At 37.4% G+C, this 25,821-nt stretch overlaps 1 protein-coding gene across 1 annotated transcript in view; it reads right to left on the bottom strand.

Moving 5' to 3' along the window:
* The window catches only part of LOC140808706 (nuclear pore complex protein NUP107), a 32,119-nt gene extending 7,997 nt beyond the window's left edge, over nucleotides 1–24,122 (bottom strand). The window contains exons 1-13 of the mRNA XM_073165888.1: nucleotides 24,050–24,122; nucleotides 23,931–24,010; nucleotides 22,628–22,953; nucleotides 21,733–21,802; nucleotides 11,543–11,658; nucleotides 10,959–10,990; nucleotides 10,662–10,787; nucleotides 2,992–3,150; nucleotides 2,097–2,189; nucleotides 1,824–1,991; nucleotides 1,383–1,481; nucleotides 300–532; nucleotides 169–226 (exon numbers count right to left, since the gene is read on the bottom strand). Coding sequence (XP_073021989.1) covers nucleotides 169–226; nucleotides 300–532; nucleotides 1,383–1,481; nucleotides 1,824–1,991; nucleotides 2,097–2,189; nucleotides 2,992–3,150; nucleotides 10,662–10,787; nucleotides 10,959–10,990; nucleotides 11,543–11,658; nucleotides 21,733–21,802; nucleotides 22,628–22,953; nucleotides 23,931–24,010 — 1,560 coding nt within the window. The 5' untranslated portion in view covers nucleotides 24,050–24,122. The remainder of the gene's footprint in view (nucleotides 1–168; nucleotides 227–299; nucleotides 533–1,382; nucleotides 1,482–1,823; nucleotides 1,992–2,096; nucleotides 2,190–2,991; nucleotides 3,151–10,661; nucleotides 10,788–10,958; nucleotides 10,991–11,542; nucleotides 11,659–21,732; nucleotides 21,803–22,627; nucleotides 22,954–23,930; nucleotides 24,011–24,049) is intronic.
* Nucleotides 24,123–25,821: the final 1,699 nt, after the last annotated feature.

The raw sequence follows: 25,821 nt of genomic DNA, 5'->3' as shown, positions 1-25,821 counted from the left end.
GATAGTTACTATACAAGGTGTAAAAATCAAAACACGAGGAAACTATTTAAAGTCAAATCCTTGTATCAATTAAGAGTTTATGATGCAAAGTGAATTGACACAATGACTCCGAAGACTGTCATGCATATAATATAAGTCAAATGAAAGCTTTCTGTCAAAGACAGTTACCTCAATTTGCCTCTGGTGCTCCTTGCATGCCTGAGCAACCACCTCGTGCACAGTGTCACTATATTTTCAATCTACACAATCAGTCATGAGACAGAAAACACAAACTAATTTCATCAGCATAACAAGTTTACCTTGAATGAAGTTTCTGGAGGAGAGACGAAAGGTTCCTGGGCTGTTGATTTAGGATTTGATGAGGCCAGCTATCGGGCCCACCAATTGTATGAGAGACATCTCCTTGCCCAGGACTCCTCTCCATCGCATCACCAAAACTCTTAGAATGGTCAATTCCACCTGGTCGCAGACGAGCTATTTCGATATCAACCTGGACATCAAGCCATGATTTGGCCATTGCCCAGCAAGCAGACTGAAAAACAAAAGTAGCTTCAGGTCTTGCTAATTAATACAACGCAATGCCCAGCAAGCAGACTGAAAAACAAAAGTAGCTACAGGTCTTGCTAATTAATACAACGCACGCTTGAGTACATGAAAGTGCTCCATAATACACAACTGATGTCAGAAAGCAAAGGCAAAGAACTCATAGTTATCATGCTTAACTCATAATAGAAACACCTATTCAACATGGTCAGAGAGGAAGGGGCGAGAAAAAACATCAAACTTTTATTCATCATGTTGTACTAGACCTGTCGTTATTTATATTGTACTGCAAATGAGCACTATAAACTAAATAATTTTTCAGCACTTTAACTGATATGAAAAACCACAAAGGTTGGCCACGTAATTTAGTTAAAAAATTATCACGAGTAAGAAAAAGTTAGCTATTTTGTTCTTAAGATGTACTCAATCACCTATTTCTCATTGGTAAGCAACATGACGAAGCAGTATGCCATTGAATTCTTTCACTTCAAACTTGGATTACCCACTGAGCACTGACAAACGTTTACAAGGCAACTTAGGAAAATTTGAGCGTCAAGTAAAACTTCCATCTTCCCCCAAAGCAATCAGACCTAGTAAGTCTTAAACTTGCAAACAAATTTAAAGGTCACTAACAAGTTTTGGAAGGAGATATGGGATTTTGGTCAGAGATATCAATCTCTATTCAACAGAGAGTTGAAAACGAGTTTAGAAAACAATAAAAGTCTTAGAAACTGTTCAGTGCAATTATTCCATAGGTTAGTTAATGTGAAGTAACTTCATTCAAAGAGTAGTAAGAAAAGACAAATTGCAATCAAGAGCTGCATGACTAGATAACATACCTCCCAATCTGTACAAACTGGAAGAATGCGCTTCAAATTGCTGCATTGGACTGCATACACTGCTCTTTCGTATTTACCACCATCTTGTTCAGCAATTTTCTACCATATAAAGATAAACCATCAGAAGGCGTCGATTCTACAGGGAGAACATAAACCATAAATGTTGACCATGCATTCATTGAGAAATCGCAACCATGAGACTCAAAACATGTATCAAATCCTAGTCAGAACTCAGAACATTAACAAATGTACAGAGAAAAGTATATGAATAAAAATATGAACGAATGAACGAAAGATTCTAAATAACAACCAAAATCAAACGGTAGACATGCATAGTCCTGGGAAACTCGATAGAAGTATATATATAGAAAGAATAACAGAAGCATATAACAAGCTTAACAGCATATGCAATCACTCTTGAGTAGCTTTTTCATCACTTACTTCGGAGGCACAATAAGAGGCCCACTTCCAAAGATGCCATTGGTGACCGATTCCACTATCCAATTCTATGGCCTGTAGCATCCTGTCCTTGCCATTTTTCTTTAGGGCTTCAGGAGATGGAAATAAACCGAAATCTCCAAAGGGGCACAGAGTTGCAGCCCTCCATGGCTGCCAAAAGGAGTTTTGTCATCAGGTAATGACATCAGATTCTGTCTTACAGTATATCCAGGAAAAATCGATAAACACAACCAAATATTTAACTAAACCTTGTACCTGTCCAGCAGATCGGCAAAGATTACAAGCCTCTTCTAGTCTTCCAGCTCTCAGCAAAGCCCAGACATCTTCCAAGAGAGATTCATCTTGCTTCTGCATTAGAAACGATATGGCTTTAGTAGTATCGAATATTAACATGGAAAAAGTCTTTTAAGAATACATACTATAGCATAAACAATACGGAACCAGGATGAATTTTACTGTATCAGAAACATGAAATGAGCTGTTGAGCTTAAATGGAGGAGTTGCAATTTGAAAGCTAAGAAAAGAACTGTCCAGCCATCAGCAGAGTAGAAAACAGACGAGACGCAGGGTTAGAAATATATTATGGCCCTAAAGGGTCATAACTTTTCACCTTTCTAGACTTGGTTTAATATCCCCTCAAACACTAGTTAGCCATCCTTGCATCCCCAGTTGCACCAACATCATAATCAGAACGGAGTTCTGCTAACTATGCATGGTATATTGCAAACCATCTCAACACCATTTTATGGTTTTTGCACGGACCAGTGTTTCTTGTGGATTGAAATACAAATTTGACAGAAACAATTCTATCGAGTTTAATTTAAAATCATAAGCTTGATAAAGAATATTTTACTAAATTTAAGTAAAGAAAATTTTAGAGGCCTTATACAGTTGCATTACCCTTCTTAATAATGCTTGTTCTAGATTAAATAACTCCGAACCAGTTAGAGCCCCACTAGACCAAACTCATTTCCTTCAACAAAACCATGTTTCAAGAAGAAAAAAACCTCAGAGAACTTACTGAAATATAAACTTATAACACAATGAGTAACATATGTTCTAAAATTTAAACAACTATAAAGGCAGAAAACTTAAGGTGATGACGAACTGATAATTTAAATTTAACATGTAGACTTTTTGGAAGGATTACCTTGTCATCAGGCAGCAGATGAGCATGTTCGCGGGTTGGAGCATCAAAATCCAAGTGGTGAACAATTTTTGGATTGAAGGCACCTTGTTTTAGATGCCGTTGAGTATGATGCCACACACCTGAGCTAGGGAGATAAGTGCCCACATGAGATCCTCGAACCTGCAGAATAAAATTTTACATCAACTCGGCACAAGTATTCTGTAGCCTAAAGGGTGCATTTGGTTGGCTGATGGGAATAATATGAGATAACTACAGAAAAGCTAGGCTGACTTGATAGAAGAAAATATAATTTATACTTTTATGCAATTTGACTATTTCATGCATATAAAATAATATGTTTTCTATTTTTCCAAATACACCTCACCGCTCTTTCCCCCGTCACCTTTCCTCTTCACCACACATAAATTCACCTTTATTCGTACGTTATCTCCTCCGTCATTGCTATCTTGATAGGTTTCACCCCTATATATAACAAGATAACTAAAATCCAAAAGAATTCCAAATAGGAAAGTACAATGCAAAGTAACTTCGTTCGAGCTATAGAGTAGCTGCAAAAAGGGAGAAATAGAGTAGCTGCAAAAAGGGAGAAAAAAGCTATACCTGGAAAGCTACAATAAAAAAACGTAACAACTTGGGAACTAAAAGATAAACAGCAGTATCTGAGGAGTTACCACCAAAAAATTTCTACTCGCATTATTTACTCCTTTCCTTCTATGTGCTTTGCTTTATTTATAATCTCACCTAGATATTATGACTCTTATTATCAAGCAATATGTTTCCTGAAATCATTCTCAAATACACTACTCCATGATTTTTGCATCCAAATTCCAAATCATCTCCCATGACGTTTGTTTCCTCGATTCTTTCCACAACATAATTTGGGGATCTAACATATCTATTTGCAACATATTCACTCCACTTCATCTCTTATTCTTAAACTTGAATTGCAAGCCCATCCTTTACTATGTGAAGCTTAATCGGAGCTGTGAGACTTAGGTTAGTTGAAGGGGTAGATGATGTTAATCAGTGGAGCGGGGATTCTTCGGGTATTTTCTCAGTCAGCTCATTCTACGAGTCTTTTTTCCCTAATGAACTTTTTCCTCCTTTCCAATTGTTCCATGCTATTTGGAAAGTTCCAGTTCCAAACAAGATCCAATTTTTTTCTTGGACAGCTACTCTGGGTAAGCTACCGACCTCGGAGATGATTCAAAAAGATGCCCTGGAATTGCTTTGTGTCCCAATTGGTGTGTGCTGTGCATAAATGATATAGAGACTCAGGATCATATGCTCATCCATTGTCCATTCTCGACATCATTGTGGGCTAAAGCGTTGCAAGAGCTGCGGTTGGTTTGGGTTATACCTAAGTCAACCAAAGAGTTGTTCAATATGGATTTGGGACAACCAACCTGTAATAGAGGAAGAAGTTTATGGCAAGTCGTGGTTCATTGCATCGGTTGGACGGTTTGGTTGGAGAGAAACCGAAGAATTTTCGAAGATATTGAGGCAAATACAAGAAAGTGTTGGGAAATAATCAAGATTAGCATTGCTATGTGGATTGGAAGTCATAAAGATTTCAAGAATGTTTCCATTTTCGATTTGATAGTGACATTGGGAATATGTGCATCACTAAGTTAGTTTTAATATTGTGTGCTACATTACGACAGTGAATTTCTAGTCCACTGATGTAATCATTTTTACTTTATAATTAATAAATTATCGTTTCCTAAAAAAAATCGGAGCTATGAGACATCTCTTCTGCGTAGCTTTCTCATCAGTTCTCCCCAAAGCCAAGATAGAGATATGAAGAAGGTTGATATTATTGTAGTAGAAAGTAAGACTGAAATGCTAGATTGGGGGGTTTGGATTTGTGATTAGATTCGACGTACGGACTGTAACAAAATATGAAGGCAAACATGAAGAAAGAATACATTTTAGTGTATCTTATTCATTATTCATATATACATATATATAGACTTTTAGTCCTTTGTTAGGAAAGTAAACTAATCAAATCACTACAATCAATGCCTAAAATCAATGTAAATTACTAATCAACTCTACAATCAGCCCTACAATCAAGGTAAATCACTAATCAAATCCCTAAAATCAAGGTAAATCATATCTACATATTTCCTATTTCTATATGGGATTTATAACACTCCCCTCAAGACGGAGCATAGATATTGATCATGCTCAGCTTGTTACAAAGATATTCGACCCGAACTTCATTTAACGCTTTTGTGAAAATATCTTCCAACTATTCTCATGTCTGCACATACATATCTTGTAGTGATCAAACCAGATGTACATATTCGATCATCCTTGGATTCTGCCTAGTCAGAATCTAAAAACACTCAACCTTAATATGACAATGATTGATATACAAGATACCTCGTCCAGGTGCTCGTTTCAATTAGCACAAAAAAATTTCAATGGCTGCCCAATGATTAATTGTTGGAAAAGCCATATACTGACTGACAATACCAACTGAATATGCAATATCTGGACAAGTCATAATAAGATAATTTAAATTTCCAACCAATCATCTATACCTCTCACGATTATCAAATAATTCACCATCTTTTGTGAGCTACAAATTGGAATAATTGGAGTACCACATGATTTAGCATCCAACTTTCTTGTTTCAGACGATAAGTCAAGTACATGTTTCCTTTGAAATAAGAAGACTCATTTCTTAGCTCTCGTTACCTCAACACCCAAGTATTTTAAAATCCCTAAATCCTTCGTATCAAACTGATTGTGAAGAAAGGATTTAAGAGATGAAATACCTACAACATCATTTACAGTAATGACAATATCACCCACATATATAATCAACAAAATTAAGACCACTGCAGATTGTTTGTAGAACACAGAATTATCGGACTTAATTTCCTTCATTCCAAACTACTCAATTGCCTCGCTAAATTTGCCAAACCATGTCAATGGGCTTTGTTCCAAACCATATAAAGAGTTTCAAAGCCGACACACTTTCCCATACTCCCTTTGAGCAACAAAGCCGTGTGGTTGCTCCATATAGACTTCCTCCTTAAGGTCACCATGAAGAAAAGTATTTTTGATGTTTAACTGATGTAAGGGCCAATTATGAGTGGCTGCCATGGAAATAAATAACCTGACTGAAGTAAGCAAGGTTGTAAATGGCGGGAGGCGGTGGCGGGCCGGTCGGTGACCGCCTACCGCCTCGGCCGCCTAGGCGGTGCCCAGGCGGTGCCTAGGCGGTTGGATTTTTTTAAGTAATTTTTTCTAGATAATTATGCAATATTATCATTTTTATCTAAAATGTGCAATTAAATAATGTTTAAGCAAAAAATATAATATCATCTAGATAATGTGCAATTAATAAAGATTCATCATTATATTAATGTTATTATGCTAACGAAGTAATATATTTTTTTTTACCAAAAAACTAAGTTTAAATTTTCAAAGTTTCAATCAATTATCCATCATTAGAACTAGTAGACTAAACATAACTAATCTTCCAAATCATCTACATATGCACCGTCTACTACATCCATGATCCTCTCATCATCGGACTCAATCAACATTTTCTTCATTCTCCTCCTCCGATGTTTCTAAATATTCATTAAGTTCTCTAATGGGAATGTTCCTTGCACTCCTCCTTGGATGTAGCACTTCATCCTCTCCGGAGGCCTCCACTACCATTCTCCAAGTAAGACCTTTAAATAGTCCTAATATTTAAAATTAGTTGACTTTGACTTGGTTTTTAAAATTTGTGACTAAGTTTTAAAAATTGTTGACTAGGTTTTTAAAATTGTTGACTACTGCATCGCCCGCCTGCTCACCGCCTCGCCCGCCTCGACCGCCTATTCGCCGCCTCGACCCGCCTACTCGCCTCCTCGACCCGCCTCGACACCCGCCTCATGCATAGGCGGTGCGGTCGAGGGCCGCCTACCGCCTAGGCGGCCGCCTCGACCGCCATTTAGAACACTGGAAGTAAGTTTAGCGACATGAGAGAACTTATCGGAATAATCCACACCATAAGTTTGGGCATAGCCTTAGCAACAAGGCGGGCTTTCAATTTAGCAATAGATCCATCAGGATTGACCTTAACTGTAACACCCATTTGCATCTAATTGTCTTATTTCCTGCAAGTAATTTGACCATAGTTCAAGTACCATTGTCACCCAAAGCATCCATATTCAATCATAGCATCACGCCATTCAGGATGAGATAGAGCTTCATAAAAGCCTTAGGAAGAGATATAGAAACAAGAAATGCGATAAAGAAGCATGAAGATGATGACAAGTGATTATAAGACACAAAAGATGACACTGGATAGGTGCACTGACGTGTGCCTTTGCGAAGAACAATTGGTAGATCATTACTTGAAACTTGATCTGCCGGCGATGAAGCTAGTGCCGGAAATGGGTTAGGAGAAAGACGTCACCGGGAATAAACATGTTGTATGAGAGACATAAGGGTAACAGATTCAGTAAAATCAGAAATAGAGGATGTGCCAGTATAGATTAACAAATCATCATCCTCCACTTGACTAAGACGATCTATATAAATGGAAATAAAGATGTGGTTTCAAGAAAAGTAACATCAGCGGACACCAAATATTTGCTACGATTAGGACTGTAACGTCTATATCATTTTTTATCCCAAGAATACCCAAGAAAAACACACTTCAAAGATTTGGGATCAAGTTTTGTGACAGGAGAACGAATATCACGAACAAACAATTACAACCAAATGTTCTACGTTCAACAAAAAACAATGATTTATTTGGAGAGAGACATGGCAACGAGATTCATGGTAAAGAGACTCACCATGAAGAACAGACGATGGCATACGATTAATTGGAAAGCAAGTTGTGGAAACCACATCAGCCCAAAACCGTTTAGGAACGTGCATTTGAAATAATAAATCTTTTGCAGTACTCTCTCTGCAACCCCATTTTGAGAGGAGGTGTCTACACAAGAGGTTTGATGAAGAATGACATGTTGAGTCATTTAAGTTTGGAAAGATTCTGATAAGCATTCCTTATCATTATCACTTCGTAGTATTTGTACAGGAACATTAAATTGAGTTTGAATCTCAGCATAAAGGGCGGATAAATGAAAAAATAACTCAGGACGACTCTTCATTTAATTTAACCATGTCACACGGGAATAATGGACAACAAAAGTAAAAAAAAATTAAACCCATTTTGAGACACAAAAGGACAAGGTCCCCAAACATCTGAGTGAACTAACTCAAAATGAGTATTGGCTCATTTATTGACTCTTGGGCTGGAACTAAGACGACGTTTAGCAAACTGACGAGAATCACAATCTAATGAGAATAGTATATCAAATTGTGGACAAAGTTTCTTCAACACTTGGCAAAAAAGATGACCCAACTTACAATGCGCTTCGAATGGGGTGGTTATTCTAGAAGAGGCGATGGACTTTGGTACTTGTGGATCAAGAATGTAGACGCCTCCAGACTCATGTCATTTAGAAAGAAACCGAAGAATCTTTGAAGACATTGACGAAAATTCGGACAAATGCTGGGAAAAAATAAAGAGCAACATGGCAATGTGGATTGGAAATCACAAAGACTTCACAAATGTCTCCTCCTTTGATTTGTTGAGACATTGGGAACTTGTGTATTGTTAGATTAATTACTACTGTGATGTTAATGGGCTCTCACACATTATGACAGTGGACTAGACAGTGGACTACTAGTCCACTGATGTACTCTCTCATCTTTAATATTATTAATAAATAATCGTTTCCTATAAAAAAAAAGTATAAAGGAAATGAAGGAGTGGGAGTAATTGTGCCAAAGCATAGAACATCTAAGGTTGACCCATCTGCTTAAGTAATTGTAGAAGTAGAGGTATGTGACTGAAATGCAAAGAACAAATTAGAATCACATGTCATATGATATGTGCACCAGAATCAATGACCCGCTTGGTAGATGAGGAAACAAGACATGTATTTGGTTTACATGACTCGGTCATCCCAGTACCTGGTGGAGATTTTAATCATTCTTGATATTGAAAGAATTTGGTATATTAATTAATGAAATCGTGACAGACTGCTCAGAAGTGTCTTTGGTAGATATGATCTATACTGACTATGTTTTCTCATTCTGCAATTTCCTGCAACCACGTTTCATATGACCCGGCTTGTGAAAATATTGTCAAACAATACCTCTGAATCCTTATCCTCGAGTGTCGAGATTTTTCGTCGTAGTTTCTTGTCCCCACTCCTTTACCACCATTTGTTGTGTTGTCTTCCAGACTCAGATATGTTATTTCGAGCAACAAAAGCAATGTTAAATACAATTGGTGGAGAATTCTCTATAAGCAACACCCTACTTAATGTTTCTTGCAGAAATCTCAGAAGTAGAGAGAATATGAGATTTAGTAGTTTCAAACTCATGAGGAAGCCCAGCTAAAAAACTCATTACATCCATTTTCGCCCATGGAGCTTGTTGTACTTTCACATCAGGGCTGAATGGTAATAACATGTTAAGTTCTTCATAAGTCCTTTTAAACAACATTAAAAAAGATTGCAGACCTGTTTGTTTTTCTACACAATAAAAGGCTTGCACACCTCATAACTACGAGAATATTCCCTTTTCCAGAATACAAGAAATCTAGATATTCCATCAGCTCTTTAACAAATTCACAGTGATTAATTAGACCAGTTACCTCACTGTCAATGGAAATTCGTATTTGTAAAATAACCGAGCATCATCTTTCAACCACGTCTGCTTTGACTCATCTGCAGGCGGGTTATTAGTCATATGGTTATCCATATCAATGTTCCGCACATAAAGATGAATTGTCTTACTTCAATCAAGATAATTAGAGCCGTTATTTTATATTCCGTGATTTTTTAGAACACGAGAACACCGACGGACACCAATATAGAATTCTTCTCAGCCATATCACCAAACGGCAGTAAAAACAAAGGAAACGGATGGCTAAATCCGAAATATCAAAAATTAAACTTTGAACCTGTTGCACAAAAAGTCTCACATCTGAAAAGATGCCGACTCAACCAGGTAAACAGAAGTGGTATATCGAGCAGGGCGAGCGGAATTGTGAAAGCCGAAGATAGGGCGACAAACGCACGATGACGTGCCGGCGGCGCAGCACTAGACCGGAATCTGGGCGATTAAAGATCGGCGAGCGGCACTTCTTCAATGTCGGTGGTGAGAACAAATTGTCACTAAAATATGTGACCCAAATTTTCTTACCCCTCCCACTATTTGTTTGTACTCTCTGATACCAAGTAACAAAATATGAATGCAAATTTGAAAGAATAATACATTTCAGCTTATTCCTTGGTCACATACACATATAATTTTCTTACCCCTCCCACTATTTGTTTGTACTCTCTGATACAAAGTAACAAAATATGAATGCAAATTTGAAAGAATAATAGATTTCAGCATATTCCTTAGTAACATACACATATATATACAAACTTTTAGTCCTATGTGAGGAAAGTAAACTAATCAAATCCCTACAATCAATCTATGCAATCAAGGTAAATCACTAATAAAATCCTTACAATCAAAGTAAATCATATTTACATATTTCTTATTTCTATATACAATCTATAACATGTACAAACTACAAAAAAAGACCATTTCAAGGTGTATCCAGATAAATGTTGACATGAGTATACCTTATTTTCCAAATCAAGAGCTTTGGATGCCAATCCCTCAAGCCATTGAACAATCCTAAGACATAACTGTGTTGTGTGATCAGTTGCAACAAATTGGCATGCCTCCAAATGTGAAGTTGTAGGGAACTGTTGGAAAGCGTTATATTAACTCAGCATTGTATCAGTAAAGTCGACAACAAAGAATGGGTGACTATATAGTATGCCTCAACAGCAATTCATGATAAAGAGCACTTCAATTTGCTCTATATGATACGGATACACATTAAAGGAGAAATACGACCATGGACAATACATCACCATGATTAAATCTTCAGGAAGTTCCTCATTGCCTGTGTTAAAATAACAAAATACATTAGCCTCGCGGATTAGGTTCCAAGTTGAAACAGATAAAGAACTTGAAGCCTAAAAACAGAGAATTGACATGATTAAAAGAACTGCCAAAGGAACAGAAAGTTACTGCCAGTGAAATCATTACAGCAGAAATCCAACTGGTTATGCAAGATCTGGATTCAGGTAGAGAAATCTAAAAAAATTGGTGTGTTTACCAACTGGCATGACAAGGGCATGAAAAACAAGTGATGCATGACATAAAACTCGAACAGCTCAAATCAATGGGTGTGGTTGGTAGCATCTGAATAAGATGAAATCATCCACAAATTACTCATCTACTCAGCAACAGAAAAATATAAAATGAGCAGTTGATGCTCTGGTTAATTTGAGCAATTGGCTTATTAATTTTTAAAAAAAGTTAGATTCTTAGGCAACAACTTGATGTTCGCAAGGCATTAATCTTTTAAGGACTCTGGTATTGAAAAAAGATTAAAGACACAATAATTACAAGACTAAATCAACCTTATTGGGGTAGAAAATGCCATAACTACCTTTCCCATACAGGTACCACAGAAGAGACCAGGTAGCGCCTTCATCAAGCAAAAGTCGAGCCCTCTGTCTCATCAGTTTATCCTCAATAATTCTATACCTCTCATTGGAACCATATCTACAAGGAAAACAACAAAAAAAGTAGTCAGATCATCAGATAGAAAAACCACAACCAATGTGTTTATCTGAAAGTTCTAAAAAGTGACACTTGATGTTTCCAAGCAGCAATGAAGGGAACAAGTGTACACTAAAATGCAGGAAGTTTCAGAAACAAGTGACCGGAGTTGATGCGATCATGGACAGCCAAGCTCCGAGGAAAGCATGGAAACACATGGGAGTGGCGTTTGGGAACCAAAAGAAAATCATTCAAGCATTGTTGGAGAAACCCGAGGCTACACGGACGTGTACACGGACCTGTACACGGGGTCCGTGTCCTTCACAACCCGAGATGAGCAAATCCAGTGCCTGCACGGACCTGGAGACGGACCCAGGCACGGGGTCCGTGCCCTTTGAAGTTGGCAAGTACAGTGCCTACACGGACCCGTACACGGAGGTGAGCACGGGGTCCGTGTCCTTTGATCCAGATTGAAGATTAGTACAGTATGTACACGGACCCAGACACGGAGGTCTGCACGGGGTCCGTGCCTAGCGTTTTCTGCGCGGATTTGTTTCCTTTTCTAGAGTTTTATTATTTTGGGACACTAGATTGCATGGTATCTTTTGATATATTGACTATGTTGGACGAAAAATTACACACAATACATATTTTATTTTGAGTTTATCAAAACTTTGAGAATTTTCTCTCAACTTTTCAAAGCCAAGCTTTGTCAAATCAAATCAAACTTATCAAAGTTTTTAACTTTGTGGCGTTTGTCGATCGTTGCTTGTGCGGATTGTCGTAGGCAAAGTTCTTCGAAGGTTCGTATAGTTTTTCGATTGTTTATCCTCGTGTTTATTTGTTGCTAAACTCTTGCTAGTTTAGAGGTGAATATCACATAATACTTGATTCAAAAGATCGGGAAAAACACACGAATCTTAATATCGTAATTGAATAGAGGGTGCGATTTATTTTTTATATTCGTGTCAAGATTCATATCATTTGGTATCAGAGCCAGGTTTATTGAATTCAAGTAATTATCTTGTTTCTAAATTGCAGATCTGTATTATTTCTTCGATTATTTTCAGATCTGTTTGTTCTATCGTTCTTCGTAATTTTTTTCGTGAATCTGTGATACACGAAATTTTGAGTCCTTTTTTTTTTCTTTTGAATTTTCGGAATTCAAAGAGCAAAAAAAAAAAAATTAAGAGCAAAAAAAAAAAAAATACAAAAATTCCGAAAATTCACCATTATTTCTTTTTGATATATTGTTCTATTGTCTTCATAGAGTCATATTCAATTGTCTCACACAGTCAAAAAAAAATATATATATATATATATATATATTTGTTTATATTCGAATTGCTTGTCTACACAGTCCAAGTGAGTCGGTCGCATTTGTTCACGAGTTTGAACCTTGATTGTTTGATATCCCAAATACAAAGCTTGAGCACACTTTTGAGAGTACTATCAAATTCGAGTGGAAACATTTGAGTGTGAGTGTTATTTCTTTGGAGTGACTAGTGAGTATTTGTTGTGAGCAAAAAAAAAAAAAATTGTGAGAAAAGACGAGTGAATTTCTTTGGAGTGACCGTGAGCATTTGGGTGAGGATTATTTTTTTCTACTAACCTTTTCTTGCAGGTACAAATTTGAAATTAAATGGAGAGGGGGGTAGGAGATAGTTCGAATTCGGGGGTGTCTAAGGCCCAACTAGATGCGATGTTTGGGGATTTTGGTAGGATGATGACGACCCAAATGGAGTCGTTGAATGAGAGGTTGGATAAACTTGAGGTTAGTGTTAGTGGGGGTAAACCTAAGCCTAGGGATTTGGGTAGAGATGATGAGGAGTATGATCTAGGAGGAGGCGATGAGAGTCAAAATGAGAATTGGGGTAGGAATGGGAGAGATAGAGGATTTGGAAGGGGAAGAAGAGAAGCTATGAGGGGTAGGTATGAGGAGACTAGGGAAGATGGTCACATGGGTAGCATTAAGATTAAAATCCCTTCATTCCATGGGAAATCTGACCCGGAGGCGTACCTAGAATGAGGAAAAGAGGGTAGAGTTCGTATTTGCATGTCACCACTACTCCGAACAAAAGAAGGTAAGGTTGGCGGTGGTTGAATTCTTAGACTATGCTCTCATTTGGTGGGATCAATTAGTGACCACTAAAAGAAAGTATAATGAGAGACCTATTGAATCTTGGGATGAGATGAAGAGTGTAATGAGGAAGAGGTTTGTGCCTAACCATTACTATAGGGAGATGTTTAAGAGGTTACAAACTTTGAGGCAAGGGTTGAAGAGTGTTGAGTACTACTATAAGAGATGGAAATACTCATGATTAGGGCAAATACTGAGGAGGATAATGAAGCAACTATGGCTCGTTTTCTTTGTGGTTTGAACAGGGGAGATCCAAGATCAAGTGGAGCTTCGGCACTACTTAGATCTAGACGAGATGGTGCAAATGGCCATAAAGGTGGAGCAACAACTCAAGAGGCGAGGAGTGGGCCGCACCAATCAAACCGGAGGGGCATCATCTTCTTGGCAATCCAATGTTGTGAAGCATGAGGAAAATAAAGTGGTGGCCAAGCCAAGATTTGACACTAAGCAAGAGGCGCCTAAACAAGGAGTCCAAGGTAAATCTGAAACTCCTTCTAATCGTTCTAGGGATACTAAATGCTTTAGATGTCAAGGATTGGGTCACATTGCTAGTGAATGTCCTAATAAAAGAGTGATGGTTTTGAATGGTTATGGTGGGTATGAGTCCCAAAGCGAGGGTAGTGATGATGATATGCCTGCATTGGAGGATCCCGATGAGGGATATGAGGCGGTTGTAGGAGAATCATTGGTGACTAGGCGTATCATGATTGGCCAAGTCGAGGAGGAGGAGACCAATCAAAAGGGGAACTTGTTTCATACTAGATGCTTTGTAAATGAAAAGGTTTGCAATGTCATTATAGATGGAGGGAGTTGTACCAATGTAGCTAGTTGTGAGATGGTGGAGAAGTTGAATTTGCCTATTTTAAAACATCCACAACCATATAGGCTTCAATGGTTGAATGATTGTGCTGAGGTAAAAGTGAATGGGCAAGTTCTAGTTGCATTTTCGATTGGGAAGTACGTTGATGAGGTGTTATGCGATGTTGTGCCTATGCATGCTTGTCATATCTTGTTGGGTAGGCCTTGGCAATTCGATAGGAAGGTAACACATGATGGTTTCAAGAATACGTACTCATTTGTCCTAAACAAAGAACCAATTGTATTGCTTCCTTTGTCACCAAAACAAATACTTGAGGATCAATTAAAGAAAAGAAAAAGAGATGAGGCCGAAAAAAAGAGTGTCCAAAAGAGTGAGATGGCCTTAGAAAAAGAAAAAGAAAAATATATGGTCGAAAGAAAGAGTGAACAAAAGAGTGAGATGACCATAGAAAAGAAAAAAGAGAGAGGAAAAGAGGCCAAAGAAAAAGAAATGAAAAATAATTTGATGGCCCAAAGGAGTGAAAAGAGTGAGGATGAGAGTTGCTTATTATTGCATAAACCATTACATGTACCTTTGTACAAAGTGGTTTATCCATATTGTGATGATATCGCCGGTTCAATCCCGAGCATTGTTAATTTTTCTTTGCAGGATTCTATTGGTGTCATGATGTGGAGGCGAGCAAGTAGAGATGGTGTGGGAAAGCCATGGGATGACCCATATGACTTCGAAGGCAATCAAGGTGAGGTAAGGTTAGTTGCCAGCGCAACAACCATGAGGTATGATTTGCTTCCTTACCTTAAGTCATTGTTGTTTTGTTTGCAAGAATGGGTTGAAAATGTGATGTTTAGGAGGGATGAATGTGATTTAATCTTTGTGCCTAGACTTCATAGATTTGAGAATGATGACATATTGAATAGATCAAATTTCAATGTTAGTGATTGCGAACTTTCAAGAGTTGTCAAAGCGATGAGTTTTTGTTATGACAGTGGATTTTATGCATTATGTTCAAATCTTTGTGATGGGTTAACTGTTTACATGGGTAGTACATCTAGTGTGTCCTATTTCCATGATTTATATTTGTTGGGTGATAGTGGTGAAAGGAGCATGAATGAATATAAGAATTTCTATGTTCATGATGAATATATTTTGAAGGAGCTTAAATTGTTCATGTTATGTTCATTTTATGAATTGATCGCTAGTGGGGCGTACTGTTGTGATTTCATCATTGATGAAATGCATGATTATATGTGTTGGTTGCATATGAAGAGGTATGTCAAGTTGTGTGTTAATATATGCATTACATATAGGAAAAAGGCATCTAAGCTTAATTCTTATGTGTGGCATGAAGTAATTCTTATTCCTAGTGAAATATGGTTGTGCACTTGTGTGAAAATTTTTGTGTTGTTAACTAGGTCTAAGAAGGGGAGAAATCTGATCTTTGTGATAGTTAATGATGTCTTATCATCTCATGTCACTTGTTGTTTGATGTTTGGTGTAAGTGATGTTTACAAGAATAGAGCAACCAAGGAGTTGAGGTCCCCAATGTCAATGGCGCACATGGGGGATAGCACCTACAAAATTGAACTTCGAGGTAAGCATGTTGGTCACATAATCTTTGTTATTACTAACTTGCTTCATTTTTGTGTAGGTAGCACAGATTTGAGGACAAATCCTTTTCAAGAAGGGGAGGATGATGCGATCATGGACAGCCAAGCTCCGAGGAAAGCATGGAAACACATGGGAGTGGCGTTTGGGAACCAAAAGAAAATCATTCAAGCATTGTTGGAGAAACCCGAGGCTACACGGACGTGTACACGGACCTGTACACGGGGTCCGTGTCCTTCACAACCCGAGATGAGCAAATCCAGTGCCTGCACGGACCTGGAGACGGACCCAGGCACGGGGTCCGTGCCCTTTGAAGTTGGCAAGTACAGTGCCTACACGGACCCGTACACGGAGGTGAGCACGGGGTCCGTGTCCTTTGATCCAGATTGAAGATTAGTACAGTATGTACACGGACCCAGACACGGAGGTCTGCACGGGGTCCGTGCCTAGCGTTTTCTGCGCGGATTTGTTTCTTTTTCTAGAGTTTTATTATTTTGGGACACTAGATTGCATGGTATCTTTTGATATATTGACTATGTTGGACGAAAAATTACACACAATACATATTTTATTTTGAGTTTATCAAAACTTTGAGAATTTTCTCTCAACTTTTCAAAGCCAAGCTTTGTCAAATCAAATCAAACTTATCAAAGTTTTTAACTTTGTGGCGTTTGTCGATCGTTGCTTGTGCGGATTGTCGTAGGCAAAGTTCTTCGAAGGTTCGTATAGTTTTTCGATTGTTTATCCTCGTGTTTATTTGTTGCTAAACTCTTGCTAGTTTAGAGGTGAATATCACATAATACTTGATTCAAAAGATCGGGAAAAACACACGAATCTTAATATCGTAATTGAATAGAGGGTGCGATTTATTTTTAATCGTGTTTGCTATTTATTCGTGTCAAGATTCATATCAGGAGTGGATCGAAATTCACATAACAGATATACGTGATCAACTATGCATCCAAGGTATAGGTGATAACAGAAACCACCATTTCAAAACAATGGACGTTTCAAGCCAAACCACTTTATAGCCTTCGAAACCTGTCAAACCAAGCTCGTGGATATTGTTTTAGGCCGTAAAGAGACTCGTTAAGTTTACCAACAAACTTCACATTCTAATTCAAAACCAAGAGGTTGACACATGTAACTTCTTCCAACTCCCCATTTAGAAAGGCATTTTTTATATCAAGTTGATGTAGAGGCCAATCAAGACTGACTGCCAATGAGAGGAAAATCCGAACCATGTTCAGTTGGGCAACAGGAGCAAACGTCTCGTTGAGGCTTCTGATTGGGTGACTGGGCAGGCCATTGATAAGATATGTAGAGGTCAAAAGTGCATCTCCCCATAGGTATTTTGGAATATTCATCGTTAACACAAGAGCCTGAGAAACATCTAACAAGTGTGTATTCTTTCCTTCCGACATTCCATTTTGTTGCGGAGTTTCGACACAAGAGCTTTGATGAATAATACCATGCTCGGATAAGTATTCCCCAAGAACGGGATTGAAACATTCCCTCCATTATCCATACGCAACATTTGAATTTGGGTCTGAAATTATGTTTGCACCATTATATGAAAGTTTTTGAAGATGAGGTTAGTTTCGTATTTATCACGAAGTAGATAAACCCAAATGACTCGTGTGTGATCATCGATACATGAAATAAGCCATCTTTTACCATTTGAGGTGGGAATTTTTGAAGGGCCCTTTATGTCACAGTGGATTAAAGAAAAAGATGTGAATTGTTTATACGATTTTAGATAAAGTGATGTGCGAGTATGTTTAGCAAGTTCACACATTTCACAATTGAGATAAATAAATTATTTATTGCCATAAACGATGGAAACAATTTCTTCAAATAAAACAAATGGGATGGCCAAGCGAACGATGTCATAACATTATGTCTTAACTACGACATACAAAGCCACATTACTAGACCTAAATGAAGTCTACTCTCTCTAGGATTAGCCTCAAAATAGTAAAGTCCATCATGAACCTTAGCATTCCCAATCGTCCTCCCCGACAATAGATCCTAAAATTGACACGAAGAAGACATGAATTTAACAACACAATTAGTTTCTTGGGTAAATTTTGTAACTGATATCGCAACACAATTAGTTTCTCGGGTAAATTTCGTAACTGATATCAAATTGCATTTCAAGGCAGGAACATGAAATGCGGCTATAAGGACAAGAGATGAGGATAATATTATGTTACCAATTCCGGCAACATGTCTCAAAGAACCATTAGAGGAACATGAAATGCGGCTATAAGGACAAGAGATGGGGATAATCTTATCTTACCAATTCCGGCAACTTGTCTCAAAGAACCAATAGCAAGAATAACATTGATGGGATAGCACACAGAACATAGGTACAAAAATCACTGAAACGACCTATCATTTGCTTAGATGCCCTTGAATCGATGGTCCAAGGGTTCATCTGGGAAGATTTTTGTACTGAATTTTTTTTTCCAAATTGTGTTATCGAGCACGATCTGTCAGGAAGGCTGGAGTATGGTTGGGATCTGCACTGACCGAAGATTGGTTCAGAAATTTGCAGATTTGTTCGATCTGCTCGTTTGTCAAGGGCATAGAAGCTGGTCCAAAATTGTTTGTTGCAGACTGGGTGTGATAAGCCTTGCCATTCCTTTTCTTCTTTGGCTAGCCAGTTGGGAGGTTTGCCATGGAGTTCCCAACATTTGTCCTTTGTATGACCATGGTAATAGCTGTATTAACAGACACGTCTTGTGGTTGACTTTTGATCACGATTATACCTCTCGGAAGGTAAGAATTTATGTGAGATTAAAGCAGAACCTTCAGGGGAAGTTGGAAAGGTCGGAGTGTCATCAAGCAAGATAACTTTCCTATGAACTTCTTCCGCCAAACTTCTGCAAAGCATACTTCGTCAAAGGAAAGGGCTCGCAGCCCACAACACTTCCTCGCACATCATCCAAGTCATGATTGAGGCACGCTAAAAAATCAAAAACTATTTCCTTCTCAAGAGTTGTTTGTTGTTTGACATTGCATTTGTGCAAGTCATTTCTTCATCAAAGAATAAATCGAGTTCTTGCACATCTCTTGAAAATCCGAAAAATATTGGGTCACACTTTCGATCCCTGCTTCATCTCTTTGAGCTTCGCTTGAATCTCAAAAATCAGGGAAGCGTTGCCAAGATCCGAATATGCACATCTTTAGTTGTCATAAACCAAAGATAATGATGACTTATCTGAGGTTCAATTGAGTTGATAAGTCATGCATTGAGGAACATTACGAATCATCAGACGCAGATAGTAATGTATCTCAACAGACCGAAGATTCAGCTCAGACCAAAGGAGTACTAGGGAATATTGAGGAGCTGTTTTCATCATCATATGATCATCCATCTAACACCGAGTCACTCCAACGTGAAGATGAGACACATTCTTTTTTTTTATAAGAAACTTGATAATATTAATAAGACAAAATAGTGATTCTTTTACATAAAGTGGACTAGTAGTCCACCGCCATGAAAGATAAAATCATGCAACTAACAATAAACATAACTCCAGTCTCTCAAAAGATCAAGTATCGATGAACTCTGAAACTCTTCAACGGGACAGGTATTTTCCTGTTTCCATTCTTCGATTCTTAACCATTCCTTCAAACTCCATTCCATTTTTCCAGCGTCTTTCTCTGTATTGGGATTGTCTAGTGGCTTCTTAGGGGGAGGGGCATTGAGGGTAGATGACAAGTCGAGTACCGACAAAGAGATTACTAAAGAGGCTGTATTGGCTAACAGTGTGGGCACAAAAGTTGAACTCCAGGATAGGAATTTAGACGTGAATGTTGGGGAGGGGGAAGAAATCTACTGGGATTTTCAGCAGAGAGCTACAGAGATTGAGATTTGGGGTGAATTACGAGAGAGGTTCGACATCGAAGATGTCCTAATTCGTTACTATGAAAATTTGCTCTTGGAATATTAGAGGCGGGGGTGCAGCAAGGAAGAGGGAATTGGTACGAAGTGTCATTCGAAAGGAAAAACCGGATATTGTTGTACTATTAGAAACTAAGCAACAAGTGGTAGACAGACGTTTCGTTGCAAGTTTGTTGAAATCAAGATTCGTGGATTGGGTCAGTTTACCATCTTTAGGGAGATCTGGAGGTATTTTAGGGATGTGGGACCCTAGAGTAGTGGGGGTCAGCGATAATTTGATAGGGATTTCTCGGTGTCCATCGAAATAAGAGGGAACGATCAAATCAAATGGTGGTTTTCAGCCATCTACGGAACGGTTCAATCGAGACAGAGAGAATTATTTTGGGATGAACTAGCAGGGTTGCATACGATTTGCAGAGAGAAATGGTGCTTGGGAGGTGACTTTGATGTGGTTAGAAATACGGGAGTGCTTTAAGCCCACAATGGTGCAGTTTATGCCGGCAACAGGAGGAGAGTCAAGACCATATTTTGTTACACTGCTCGTTCAAGGGGAATTTGGGCAAAAGTTCTACAAGAGTTGGGTTTCGAATGGACCTTTCCAAAAAAGGCCCGCGACTTATTTATTATGGAGACAGTGTTCCACACAGGAAGAAGGAATAAGAGTTTTCGGTTTCTGGAGGTCCACGGCATTTTTTGGTCGCTATGGTTTGAGAGAAACAATAGAATATTCACATACTGCGCCGACTCTTTGGACGACGTATGGGAAAAAATCAAATTCAAGGTTGCTAATTGGACCACAATGCTACCGGAATTCAGTCATTTATTTATTTCTGATTTTCTTAGGGATTGAAAGTTTGTATGCTGCTAATCTTACTTTAGAAATGGACATTTACATTTTGTAACAAGGCAACGAGGATTACTATCCTTTGTAATCCGGTTTATTATTTTAATAAAGTTTGGTTTCATATAAAAAAAAAGATAAGTCATGCATTGAATTTCCACAACCCATGTTTTATGTAAAAGGTCTATGGATTCTAGAGCGCACAATTGCTAGTGACATTGACCAGCTTTCCTCAGGCACAAGTCACAATTTTAACCGATTGTGCTCAATGTAGATAATTCTTGCCAATTAAATTAAGGCTTGTTATCGACAGAGAAGAAGAATCAGCATCAGGAAGAAACACAATCGGAATTGCAACCTGAGTTATGTGTGGCCTTTGGATTTGTCAGAGGTGTTGTGGAAGAGGAACTAGAGTCAGTTTTGGCCAATTTTAACTAAGAAATCTTTCGGCTCATGATACCATCGAAAAAGAGATCAATTAGTTTGATTTCTCGTATATTTCACTCATAGGGTACACCCCTTTAAATAGTGTTCAGATTACAAATCATAATCCAAGACTTTGGGTAAAACCATCAATCTAAGCAATTTACAATTCTACCGAAGATAAGATATCTTATCAACTATAATTAAACAAGATTTAATTTAATCTATTCTAGTTACATATTTCAACATATAGTGCTATACCAATGCTTCCAACAGCAATGTTATCCCGAATCCCGAAAAAGCGAAATGAAAGATAACAATGATTGAGTCAATACCTAATTGTCTCAGAAACATTGCGGCAAGAACTCTCAAATTGCAAAATCAGCTTCGAAATAGGCATCAACCCTGCAAATACAACAGATAACCAGCAAATCAAATGCTAAATTTACATTGTTATCAACCGAAAGAGTGCCAAAATCTGGAAAAATTAAATAAATAAATCCTCCAAGTTAACTTCACAGTAAAAATGTTCATGAAAAGAAGAGAAATAAATTTTTTTTCTTTATCGTTATTTGGCACATCCAAGAGCCCAGCTTAATATTAATTCTAGCAACATATAATCATTGTCTATCAACAGCAGTTTTAATTTCTAGATTTTGAGATCTTCGATTCATCTTCAACAAAATTATGGATGAGATAATACGGAACAATAACATTGCAAGCCCTGATACATAATGAGGTTTTTTAATTGAGTCATATTTGTGGGAGAACATTGAAAATTAGGAATCAATAATTTTAAAAAAAAAATAAAGGTGGAGATTTGAAGGCACCAACCTATATTAACAAAATTTATTTAGGAAAACACCTTCATAACAAAGAGGACATCATAAGTCTTCGAGATAATATGAATAGATAAAAATAAGTAGGTTGTTTCTCATCAAAAAAGAAAGAAAGAAAGAAAATAGTGACTAGTAATTCTGTTGGACCTGAATCTCAAGTTAAGAAACCCATGAGTAAAAAGGTCTGAAAAATATTTTCATCTACATCATGTCCACTTTAGTCCAATTAGCAAAATGCCATAGCTCAGGTCTGGAGCAATATTTATTAGAAAGGTCAGAAAAATAATTTCACCCACATGGTTCAAACTTTAGTCCAATCATCAGACTTTCAAATGACATTATATGAAGCAACATCAAAGAACAGCACAAAAGTGCAACTTTGCACACGCACCTTGATGGGCACTATCCAACAGCGAAGCAAACAATTGGATCATAGTGTCACCACTTTCAATTCCCACATCAACTTCCTGTTTGCAAATCTTCAGGGATTCACTTTCCCGTCGGCATGTTGCATCAGCGCTCACATCCACCCTGGATGATTCCCGCCTGTCAACAGATGATCTTCTCTTAGAAGCAGATTCAAAAGGCACTCCATCATTATCTGTGTCAAGGCTCTCAACCTCATGTTTTATGTCTTCAAGAAAAAGTGCAGCATTACGAAAACTTGAAGCTGAATTATCATAGTGTGACGACAGGTTTGAACCTGGATGTCTTTTCCTGCATATATTGATTTTGCTTTCATATCAAATCAGGAGAATTAAAAGTCTGGCTAACATAAAATGAAACCAAATGATGTTTCTGTAATATTTACTGAAGATAGAGAGCATATTTTAAAGCCAGGCATAGACTAAACCTGCACTGCTCACCAAAATAAAATGTATTTAATGGTGCAGACTGCAGAGTAAGACTTCAACATTTATAATCAGTAATCTTTTCAAACGAATAGAAATATAAAAAGCTACGCATCAGTATGGAACTCCAGAACTCTCATTTTTCTCCGACTGAGTACCTCATCATGGGGGGCCTTATTAGAAACAAAAAATTGACAAAGAAAAAGGGCAGGGGGCTCGAGAGAACAAGGAAATGAATCCGTGCAATTTCAGCAAATCACTACACAATCCATGTTAAGAGTGCAATCGAGCTCGAGCTTGACTCGAAGAAAATTTAGTATACTCGAATTTGAGCTCGACTAAATCGAGTACTAATTTTTAAGCTCGAGCTCGACCCGAGAACATATCGAGATTCTCGAGCTCAAAAAGCTTGATTTAAGCTATATTTTAATTCTGAATAAATATATAAATATGTATATAAGTAAATATATATGTATAATAGTCACATGTAAAAATCGAGCTCGAATCGATTAAAGATTCAAGCTATTCGAACTCGAGTTTTGAACGATACTCTTAGGTTGACTCGTTTGCACTGGCTAGTCCATATGACAGAATCCATGCATATGTGGAACAGCATTTTTCTTTTCACTTGAATTAAATTGAGTAAAATTACAAAATATAACGTCATGGACAAGACTCTTGAGTTTTCCAGCGCATAAAAAATCTAACACGAAGAGATCAAATTTTGTAGAATGTTTGTGAAAAATGAGAACAATTAGAGACCCAAAAATTTAAAATTTGAGCTTTTTGACTTCTGAAACATAATTGAATTAAAAGAACAAAAAACATAACCAAATAAATTACCCGTATCGACGAAACCGCTCTCTACTGCTGAAATCTTCAGGATCAAAATAGCTGGGAGAAGTCTCCATATCAACTTCCATAACTAAGAAGATACCTGGGATTTGTGAAACTGGGGAGAATCGTTGAGTATTATAAAAAAGAATCTGTCGTTATAAACCCTAGGGTTTTAAGAGGGAAATTGAGACACCAAGCACCTCACGCTGTGGTATTTCAAAGAATTTAAAAGACCATGTTTGCGCATGGTGGATAATAATAATTAAAATTAAAAAAAAAAAAGGAAAATGGGTATATAAAGTTAGGAATCAACCTAAATGTAACGTATATTACTCGTTTTTATTAAAAAATACTAAAAAAATTTCCTAATTAATCGGCCGAAAATGACTATAGATATATGTATACTTTTTTTAAAATAACTTTGCAACATTTTAAAAATAAAACAACCAACTATATTTAAAAATCCAAAGAAAAATAATTTGAAATATAAAATCGTCAATCGTTTACCAAACCTAACTTATCAATATTTCAAAATCAACCTAAATCTAAAATCCTCTCAAAAGCAATCATAAGAGTCGTAAAAATCTTTAATGTAAACTTAAATCATAATTTAACTTACGAAAAACTAGTGTTGGTCCTCGAGTTACGTGCACCTTCAGTCCAGTAAGATCAACCATCAAATCTCTCAACAACATCAACATCGTGATCACCTGCATTATGGTTTGTTGAGTCATGAGATTCACTAGGTGTGATCACCTGCATCGATCACACCTAGTGAATCTCATGACTCAACAAACCATAATCTTTGTAACAAGTAATACGTATACAATCACATGCAATACTTAAAATAACATTTCATAAACATATATGAACATAAACATTTTTCATTTCATCATAAACGTTTTCTTTTTTCATCATATACGTATACATTCTCGTTTTATTGAATTCGGATCGTTAATTGTGATTTTCGTAAAAGCTGAAGGTCGATGGATCCATCTACGTGTAATCATAGTACTAGGCGGCGGGAACATCAGCGACACTCTCACCCGTCAATTGAACTTCGACCTTACATATCATCATAATCATCGTATCATCGTATTAGTCACAATTATTTCTCCTCCTTCAATTTTTCGTATTTTCATCACGTATAAAAATTAAAGCATATAATAATCATTTTGTTTTAAACAAATCATCCAACGTATCTTTTAGTATTATCATTTCTCATAAATTCCATAAATATTTAAAATAAACATATTAATATATTTTACAGCATTCAGGGTACTGCCAGGACGTTTAAATATTTTTAGGGGTAAAATGACTGATTTATCCCTAAACGTAAAATTTCGTGATTTTGACTTTTCTTACTTACGTGGACTCTAGACCGTCCCAAATAATTATTAAGCTTAAATTAAATTTCTTATATTTTTTTAGCTTAAATTCATGGCTTTTGATTTAATTTCATTATTATTAATTCCTAGAGCGTTTTAATCCTGAATTAATTCAAACTTTAATATTAAATTCTCAAATTTTAAACATAGACTTTTTATTGCCTAAAATACCCTTGTGAGCTATGAGCCACCACCGTGGACCCATGGTTCAAGCCCTAACCTTGTAAGCCAAATATTCGAACCCTAACAAGAAACCCTCGAGCCATCTTGCGATTTCTTTGAGCCAAGCCCGAGCCACCCTGAGCCAGCCCTTGACCAGACCCCCTAAGGACCCTACTGACCAACCCTGACCGCTTGAACCAGCCCCTAGCCCATGCTGCAGCATCCTGCAAGAACAAGAGCATGCACGAGTTTCTTCATCCATGCGCCTAGGACTCCTAAACCACTAGGACTCCTCGCCTGAGCCACCACCCGAGCCCTCACACACCCTGACTCTCACTGGACCCTGT

Source organism: Primulina eburnea, chromosome 13 (assembly GCF_022965805.1).
Source record: "Primulina eburnea isolate SZY01 chromosome 13, ASM2296580v1, whole genome shotgun sequence".
Classification (NCBI taxonomy): Eukaryota; Viridiplantae; Streptophyta; class Magnoliopsida; order Lamiales; family Gesneriaceae; genus Primulina; species Primulina eburnea.
The sequence above is the reverse complement of the archived record's forward strand: the minus strand, read 5'-3'. Positions and strand labels throughout refer to the sequence as shown.